The 10,190-nt window shown below is 36.7% G+C and overlaps 1 protein-coding gene across 3 annotated transcripts in view; it reads left to right on the forward strand.

Moving 5' to 3' along the window:
* The window catches only part of pimreg (PICALM interacting mitotic regulator), an 84,927-nt gene extending 75,541 nt beyond the window's left edge, over window positions 1-9,386 (forward strand). Inside the window, exons 2-7 of one of the 3 annotated variants that reach the window (XM_079898795.1) lie at window positions 949-1,013; window positions 1,581-1,897; window positions 2,836-3,143; window positions 4,478-4,573; window positions 5,272-5,303; window positions 7,291-9,386. In XM_079898795.1, coding sequence (XP_079754921.1) covers window positions 1,607-1,897; window positions 2,836-3,143; window positions 4,478-4,573; window positions 5,272-5,296 — 720 coding nt within the window. In that variant the 5' untranslated portion in view covers window positions 949-1,013; window positions 1,581-1,606 and the 3' untranslated portion in view covers window positions 5,297-5,303; window positions 7,291-9,386. Of the gene's footprint in view, window positions 1-948; window positions 1,014-1,580; window positions 1,898-2,835; window positions 3,144-4,477; window positions 4,574-5,265; window positions 5,304-7,290 lie in introns of all 3 variants that reach the window. The other 2 variants (XM_079898794.1, XM_079898793.1) reach the window with 2 other exon arrangements.
* The last annotated feature ends 804 nt before the right edge of the window (window positions 9,387-10,190 follow it).

Here is a 10,190-nt window from a genome sequence, read left to right on the forward strand (position 1 = left end):
ACAGAGACATTGAGCATTGAGGAGATCAGACTGGAATTCAAGTAGCCATTACTGTAACTGGCAAATGGGATGGAACCAGGATGGAATCCCTCTTAAATATGAATTTCTAATTCAAAAAGATATTCTTAGTTTCCTGCTTAGCCTGTTTGTTTTGTTGTTGTTAAATTACAGTATAAGGTGAAAATGTGTCTGTCAAACAACTCTATACTTGTGAATTTATTGCGTTTCTCCCCAGATTCTAATGTTGTTCAGCAAGTACTTTGTCTCTGAGCCAGCAAAGACCATAGACACAGCCACTCCTAGAACATTGATGGCTGTGTGTTTGTTGGAGATACAGTAAAATAAAGTCATTAAAGTTAATTGCAAGATATTTTACTGTTCATTCTCAAGGACGAGATTTTACTTGTGTAAATAGTGTAAAAATCATAAAACTTTAACCAAATCAAATCATATTGGTCATAGGCGCATATAATATATGCGCCTATAACCTATTTGATTTGATTTGGTTAAAGGTTAAATATATTTATTTTCCACTTTATAATAAGATTCGGATACTTTCACTGTTTTCTTTGTTCGCTGTCATATCAAATTCTGAGACAAATAAAAATGTATAAGTTCAGATTTGTTGGACATTTAGTTACTTACTGGGATAAATGCATTTGAGACATTTCATAAGACGTTTTGCTATCATTCGAGGTGGTTTGTTCATGATGAGCTTTGCTATTTCTGTATTTAACAGTTTAAAAGTGGTCTCTTTGTCTCTATGAATATAGACAGTTGATCATAGCAATACAAGCGCTCCAAAACAAAGAACCGCGGGTTACGTCACATTTAGATTGCGACGCAACTGCAGTTTGGCCAATCAGAGTGGAGGAACGGGACATAGTGGGCGGAGTCTGACTTCCAGAGGGAGCGGTTCGCCAAATTCAAACAGTCAGCCAGCCAGAGCCAGCCACTCGAAACAAAGTAAAGGAAAGTTTGACTTCAAAAGACTGAGATTTGGGAAAAGAACGGTAAGTTTTAATTTTAACGTCATAGTCAATGCAAAATCTTTTAGACGTATTTGTTGTGTAAAGCATTTATTGTTTTTGTTCGATGTTGCTTTGGGTCGCTAACTTTTTAAATGATCAATGCTTTGTGCTCTTCTTCTAAGTTACTCTGCGTTAACGTTGAAGTTACATCTTGGAGAATAATCTTCAGTTTCATTTTATTATCTCTCACCGCGATTTAGGCTACTATTTTCTTTTACAAACATCAAGCTTGAGATCAGTTTATTTATCATTTGAACCGAGGCAGCTCTTCACAGAGTTCCTCCCACAGTCGTGGAAAACCTGGAAAAGTAGCCTAATGGTGAATAAAATCTTTAAAAGTCACAGACATTTCTTACGTGAATATTATTTGTTCTACACCGTGGACTTATAATTATGCTAATTTTAACAGAAAATGGAAAATGTTATAGTAACAACCTGTTTTAGAGTTGTTGCTGTAAAATACTGCAAAATGGTTAAACATTTATGTATAAAGTCAATGTACGTTAGGCTACTATTCAACAAGACAACATCATATTTTTTTGCAAATAGGCATTTTTACATCTCCCTGAGATCTCATGATGACGTCCACTATTGTGAGCGGGGTCTGGAGGTCGCATGCTGTCCTCAATGAGTCAGAGCCCGACAGCTCGCCCGAAGCGCCGCAGCAGTTTAAGAAGATGCGCTCCACCAGCTCGCTGAACTCCCTGAGAATGTCTCTGCGCCAGCGGCTGCCCCTGAAACCAGTGCAGGCCAACGTCAACATCTCGGAGAACCCCACCTGGGAGTCACTACAGATGAACCAAAAGACCAGTGTTGTCCGCAAAATGACCCGCAGTGCAAAAAACTCCATTGGAAACGTCTGTCAGGTGTGCTTATTTTTTCTTTGAAACTGTGAATGCACATTCATTCAATCACTTGTTATAGACTATTCACACCAGCGCCATCTTTGATTTTAAACAAGAATGAAAGCGAGGCTGTGAGGAATATACATAGGCTGCATCTGAAATCGCATACTTCCCCACTATATAGTAGGCGAAAAACAGTATGTGACAAAATAACTATGTACGAATTCACAGTACTCTTAAAAGAGTAGGCAAAAAGTACCCATGACTTACTACTTCTGGTGAGATTCTGAAGTGTGCATATTATGAACACTTTACTATCCCATGACGCCATGGGAGAGGATTTGTGAATTTTTAATTAAATTTTTTAGTTCAATTGCAGACAAGTACAGTGCAAAAAGTATAAGCCACAAGGCATTGTGGTACAGTTCACAGTATGTAAAACAAAGAAAACGTGAAGCGGCGTAACTGATGCTGATAGGTCACGTGATAATGACAACATGGCGAATGTAGTACGTCCAGATTTCATTCTTACTACACACATTCAATACTATATAGAGCGTACTTTTTAAGCGGGCTTGAAATAATTGTTTTAAATTCAAAATAAGTACCAACTCAAGAGAGTAGCCTATGCGATTTCGGACGCAGCCATATATCTCTTCAGTGGGTTGTACTGTTATTTAATGTGTTTCTGGATTGTTCTGCTGATGAAACACTGCAAAAATATCTTTCCAAGAAATTTCTGTAGACAAAAAACTCCAGACAACATGAGCTGTGGAAAATTATAAGTGATATAGGAGCTTTTTACAGCGCATGCCATTGAAAACACAGTAAGTCTATCCCTCACAGCCTCACTTTCATACCTGTCATGGCGCTGCTCTGAATAAGGTCTATAGTTATTCATGTAAAACAAATGTTTATTTACCCTCCCAAAAAACCCTATATTTTCATCTTCTAATCAGAAGTTTCAAAGGAGCAGACAGCCACGTCAGGAGTGTCTGGTCATGACGCCTGGTAGAACATCAGGCGGAGAGGAGTGTGATTGCACTGGGACATCACAAACCCCAAAACGATCTGCCGCCCGTACTACCATCACCCCCAGGCGAACTCCAAGGTCAACCAGCAAGCGGACTCCTCGAGGGGCCTGTACCCCAGACGCCAGTGCCCGTGCTGTTAGGATGGTGAAGACCAGGGGCACCAGGAGGCAGCTGGTGCGAATGGCTGCACTCAGAAGCCCTTTTGCATCACCAAACACAATGAACAGCAGGAGGTGAGGCTGCACAGCTGCATTCACACATTGCATTTTTGCTGATTTTAAATTGTTTAGTGTCCCCATGAAATCATTTGACGACAGCATTTTTCTTCATTGGGAAGTTGCGTGGGCAATATTTAAAGAATCAACCTTTTCTTGTAAATAGGCCATTATATCACTGATGTGAACTGTGATTTGGTACTTGCAGGTGGTGGACATTCTCATTCTAAATAGCATTTGATTGGGAAGGAATGTGTGTAGTGCAGGATGAGTCATCAGGAATTTAGTTTTATTTTTTTGGAGAGAGTGACTGTTTAGATGTCACACTATACCATACTGTGCAGAGTATTACAATTTTCTGCATGCATGGAATACCCTGATGACTAACTACATTTGCCAAAATATGTTGTGTAACAATTGAGCACATTGTGTAAAACACTAGATCCCACAATTCTCTTTTTTTAATATTCATTATAATTAGATTAGATGGTCAAATATTTAGACATTTTATGCAAAATTGAACAATAATGTAAAATAACAGTAACAATTTGGATTCATTCGCTGGATTCAGTGTTATTTTAAGTATCATTGAGATACATTGTTGTAAATATTTTAAAAATAGTTTTTACTTTAATTTTAGTTGTAGTAATTTTGTTGTGTTTTGTCATTTTTCTTTTTTCTTTTTCTTATTCCAGTTTTAGTTATACTAAGTGAAAATGAGAAATGTTGCCTTGGAGAACTAGCTGCTTTTTTATATATATCACTTAATGTTTATTTTATTTCAAGTAACACATTTTTTTTATGGTTTTAGTAAACTAAAATCACCCTGAGCTGTATATTTGCCATCATCTAACGCTCACTAAAAGTTTTAAAACTAATAATTTAATAACACTGTTAAATGTAATCTTTGGCAAATTTCAAAATGAATATCCATTTTCATATTGTACATTATAATGTTGATGTGATATAATTTTGATGCCTGAATCTCGTTGAATTCAATGTGATTGATTTTAGTTTTCAGTATTTTATCTTTTAGTAGTTTAATTCAACATAATACTATAAGTCCATAACATAAAAATAATTATCAGCCAGAATTAATATTAATATTGGTGCCTGACCCTCCCTAAACTGTGCAGTATCCAATAAGAAGTATGCTTGTATTCCATTCCAAACATAGCCCATGCCTGTAGATTTTAAAATGATATATCTGACAGCTAATTTAGTCAACGCTTGGGAGAACATTAGCATATGGATGACCCTAACGCCACAAAACGTTAGGGATGACAAGAACAGTTCTGCAGATTGAACGTAACGCATGATATCACAAAATGGTTCTCTCCATCCCATGACAGGCAGTTTGATGAGGATCTGGATTGTGTGTCCAAAGGCCTAGGAAGGCTAAAACGTCTCTCTCAAGCCTTTGATGATGCGATTTGGAAAGATGATAGGTGAGTATAAAAAAAATCCCAATAAAATGTTCATTCTGTATAAAAAAAAAAAATTTGTGTTAATCTTCACCTTTTATCAGTTTTATTTCTGTCAGTTCTTGGGATTGGGTGTGCTCACTCAGGCACAATGTGGTCCCATTTCCCACTCATGACATCTGGCCATTTCCTGTTTGTAGTTTGGGAGGGTGCAGTCCCCCCCAGACCCCAACGTTTCACTAGACAGCAGCTGCTCTGTACCAAAACCTCCTTTAAAAGCCTTTATGTTGAGCCGCTTAAAGGTTACTGCACTTAGTGGGGTTTGCTTTTGGGAATTGTTGTCTATTGCTGGAACAACTGTGATTTAACTGTTTTAATCTAAGGGTTATTTTTTAAGACATTGGGGTTGTTCATGTTTTTATCATGCAGTGCTAGTCTTAATATCTTCCAGCCCTTCCTCATCCTCCGAGGGACCCCGTTCCCTCCCCTTTTTGAATTCCACACATAACTTTCCTCCCGCCAAGATTTTCAAATGGCTCAAAAGTCTCATTCCTTGGTTGGGCGGTCAGTCACTCTTAATCAATCCAGCTAAAGGGGTGACGATGGGATTTTAAATCTGCTATATTGCAGTCAACAAATTCAAGGCTTTCAGGCATGATCACTTGTAATATCTTTCTGAATTAAGTCCATTTATTATTTCTCTTCTATTCTGCAAGCGACAGGTTCAGGGAGTGTCTTTTGGATTAATGACAAGGTAAATGTTTTTAAGTATCTTTCTGAAGTTCTGCTTGAAAACATACTTGTGCAAAAATGTAGTGTTTATTCCATTATGTGAGCATGTTTGTCCAATCTAAGAAGTCAACTTTAGCTCACTGGGTCTGATTCGTGCAGTCAGCGCCACACTAAAGCCTATTTGTTTTGCATGATTAGTTATTAACCTACACCAAACATGATTTAAGGAGCTTTACTTTCTAATATCAAGCACTGAAAGGCATTTTACAACACACTTTACAATGGCTGCTGCTTAATTTGCCCATTTCCTTCCAATTTTTTTTTACCATTATTTTACTTCTGTATTGTGATTCATCATGCCAATTCAAACATATTCTTCAGATCACTACATTTTGAAAGCAAAATGTTTTTTATCTTAGATGATTAATGTTCCAATTCACAAGTCTGTTGCTCATTTTTTCCTTTGTAACACTAAACAAGTTATTGTTAAAATGCCAAAGCTGCACTTTTCCATACACTGAAAAACTGCATGCTGACGACTGCATTTTTGCTTGTTTCATTTAAAAATAATTAGTGCTGTCAACTCAATTAATCTGGATTAATCGCACCTAACATAACATTTTGTAAATATATAATGTGTGTGTATTTACAAACTTTTCTGTTAAATGTGATTTATCATGATTAATCAATTTGACAGCACTAAAAATCATATATAACATTGGGATTTGAACACACTGAACACTAAACTCTAACTAACATAACTTTCACTCATGTAAATAACTGTTAATGTGTTTTCTTTAGTCATGGTGTATTGCTAGATCATATCCCCCTTCCTCAATGCCTGGTCAAAAACCTATCTTGTCCTCGCTAATCAAAAGTGCATTTTGTAACCAGTTAGCACTAAGCTTGTAAGCTAAAGCCCAAAGTATACTTCGTTTTTTTATGCATAATTTAAGGTGTACGTACAGAACACGTGTACATTTTGTCATCAGCATAGTACAGCACAAAATAAACATTAATTGAAATAAAATGTATAAAAAATTATCACTTATTTTATGTCAGCTAGTAGTTAAAGCAACATTTCTAGATACCCATTAATAGACACGGTACTTCCTTGAAAATAAATTCATTGACCCTTCACAATATGATGCTTTATAACGAACTCTGTTAGAGAGTTACATATGACAATTGATCAAATTGACAAAACATCAGTTCTGCTGGGTTTTGGTTTTTTTTTGAGACGGGTGATTCCCCGGCGGTTTGAGATTTAGCACCTCCACGTCAAACTTTCTCGCTAGTTATGACAACTAAACTATGCCACTCCCACACCATACACACGTCAAAGTTGCAGGAGCAAATTTTCTCTGTTTACGGATATGACGAGACGGGCGAGTGACGTTTACGCAATTTCCCATGAAAACACTCCCGCTCGGTCTAAAATATAAACGCTTATAGTAGGCTTACCATAGTGAATCAAGGTAGGACAAAAACCCGTTTTTGAAAAAGGATTGGTGATGTATTGACTCGTTATGTCAATTTAGTTAATTTTGAACAAAAAAGTTGCATATTGTACCTTTAACTTTGTAGATTTGAAAATTTTCGAAACTTTCTAGTGTTCATGTGTCAATTCGCGCATTATTTGAAGTAAACTTTGAAAGCCTCTGCATTCGGCTGCAAACGTTCGCATAAAAACTTGACTTCGGTCTTAAAGTCGGCATAAAACGGAAGTTTTGTGACATATATCCAAATGAGACAGCTTCTGGAATAAGAAAAATATAGGGCAGGACTTGATTTCATCCTTCGGGAATTAATTGGATCGTAGGAATTTGGCTAGTTGCCAGCTAAATGGAGGCAGATCTGAATGCCAGTTTGCTGTCAGTTGTGGAGGATATTAAGCCCCACCCTCCACCGAGACACATGTCACGTGCCTAGTTTGATATCATGATCTCCAAAAGCACCTCACTTCATCACACACTTAACTCTAACCATTGATGATAATGTGATTGCAGGGTCCAGGCATTGGAGCACTACAAAGGGGTCATGAGCAAGAGCTACAGCACGACCAAGAGCAGCATTTCCAGAGGACTAAACAGGGCTTCCATCCGAAAACAGACACGGCGCATACAGCAGTCCGTAAGCAGCTGGACTGATGTGGCCATGGCGAACATCCACAAAGCCACTTAAAAGAGGCAACTGTTTTCCTTATGCTTTCAAACATGTATGTTGTCTTGTGTTTCTCAGTATATGCCAGAAGAGGCCTTGTCCAGTATTTTGAAGGGACACTTTTCTTATCTGTCTGTATCTTTTAATGGGCAACTGAATATACTGTATCACTATTTGAAAACATTTCCATTTATAGCTGCTGATTTTCAGATTTATGTGCATGATTTCAATTAATGCACATTCATGGCTCAGTGTGCTAGACATTTGAAGCATTTATTTAAAACTTTCTGCTGTGAAACGCCACCAAAAGATGTGAATACAAAATGTAAGCATATTAAAAATGAATGTGTGGAAAGGTCAAAGAATTAGGAAAAATGCTAAATGTTATTCATCAAAAAACAAACCATATGTAGGTTGTTGTTTTTTGGCAAAAATATCCAATATCACTAGCGAACACTAAACTGACATGTTTAGATAGTGTCTTAACTGTGGGAAATGTTACTAACGTTACTGTTTACTAACTGTTTTAACCTATTTAGTTGAAGTTTATTAACAGTGTTTTACTGCTTTGGTACTTTACTGGGTGTACTGCAAGGCATTAGTATTTGTGTATCAGGAGGAAAAAATGCAAAGTATGCTATAATTTCACTATTTCACCAAGCAAATATACTGCTATTGTTAATATTATGTAAGACATCATAATCACAGATTGTACTCACAATATAGTGATCAATATGTAAACATTACCAAAGAACAATTAGAGAGTGAGTTTGTTTCAAAGCTGAAATGTTTACAGTTATATCACTTTGCATTATGATTTGTTAAAAGAAAAGGACAAAAACAGCAGGATTGTTTGCTTTTTTTATATTTAATAAATACATTTTTAAAAAATCCATAATTAACAAATTTGAATGGTTTCTTACTTTTCAGCATCATTTTGTTAGTATCAATGGGATTTTTTCTTCACATCTCTTAGCATGTAAAGGACTAGAAGCTGCAAAATATACGGTTCAGAGCAGTTCAGTCCTATTACTTGGATTTCCTTTTTCTTGTGCTTGCTTAACTGACGTTAAAATGCACTGAAAAATAACAGCGATCTAATGTGCTTTTAAAAATGCAGGGTGTCTCAGCAAGGAATCATCATTTTTAAAAGGCTGCTTTATTGGTCTATTTTAAGGATGGTAAATGTTTAAAACTCCAGAGGGAGCAGCTGTAAAACCACCTGCAAGATTTCAGCTCATTATAACCATTTTATCAGAAAGATTTTTTCAGTCATGGCATGCAAAGAATGGGTTCTGCTATCTCACTAGGTTGAGGGGAAGATGCTTTCTAGAACAGTATGGACTTTTTCATGCTCAAACAGCAACAATACACACTAAAATTTAAAAATGTAAAAAAGCATAATATGACCCCTTTCACAAATGAAACTTTATTTTAAAGTGATGGTCGAATTGGTGAATGTGATTTCACCAAGTACAACATGATACTGGATCAACATTCCAATCAACCAATCAGATTTGAGGGACAAGTTTATAGTTTATGTCAAGTTTAGGCTTGCAACCAGGCGGGTTAGGTGCTTTTACATCAATGCTATTCACCTATCATTTCTCTCTGATTTTTCTGCGCGTTATTGAAGAAAAATGCGATATGTGATAACTTTGTTAGATAATGCAATATTCAATATGCGATACGTTAATGCTTTAAGTGTGTGAAATCAATTTAAATTATATGTAAAAACTGAAACTGATGTAACCAATATATATATATTGGTTTACTGTTTTAGGCTGCTGTCACTTTAAGACTTAATGCACTGATCCCATTGCCACACATCCAATTTCTTTCCCAACTGTTTACGTTCACTTAAAGGGTTAGTTCACCCAAAAATGAAAATTCTGTCAGTAATTACTCACCCTCATGTTGTTCTAAGGCATTATAACTTGCTGGCCCAGAAAATGTATTAAAGACATCGTTAATATAGTCCAAGTGACTACAGTGGCTCAATCTTAAGTTTATAAAGCGACGAGAATACTTTTTGTGCGCAAAAAAAACGCAAAACGCTTTATTCCACTATTCATTTCCTTCTCTCTGGGCCTCGAGTCTTTTCACGTAGTATAACTGCGTAGCGCGTCTGTGTTGTACGTCACACGTAGGCTCACTATTGGCCGACGCTGGTCATGTGTGTGAGGCGTGTGACGTACAACACAGAAGCGCTGCGCAATTATACTACGTGAAAAGACTCGAGGCCCAGAGAGAAGGAAATGAATAGTGGAATGTTTTTTTTTGCGCACAAAAAGTATTCTCGTCGCTTTACAAACTTAAGATTGAGCCACTGGAGTCACTTGGACTATATTAACGATGTCTTCAATATGTTTTCTGGGTCAGCAATGCCTTAGAAGCCTATGGAGGAGTGATCCAGCTCTCAGATTTAATCAAAAATATCTTAATTTGTGTTCCGAAGATGAACGAAGGTCTTACGGGGTTGGAACAACATGAGGGTGAGTAATTACTGACAGAATTTTCATTTTTGGGTGAACTAACCCTTTAAGACTGTGTTTACATGAATATTCGCCAAGACAGGCATATTGTCATATGTGTGTATGACCATTCAAGTGCAATAAGCCATGAAAGAGAACTGAATTTGGGATTGCAAACAAAATTTGTTGATCCAGGAGCATGTCTTACGGGGCAAAATCAAGATAACCTACCAGAATTACTTTTCTAAAAAACTGAGAAGAGTGAAATTAAT

This window comes from Squalius cephalus (assembly GCF_949319135.1).
Source record: "Squalius cephalus genome assembly, chromosome: 17".
Lineage (NCBI taxonomy): Eukaryota > Metazoa > Chordata > Actinopteri > Cypriniformes > Leuciscidae > Squalius > Squalius cephalus.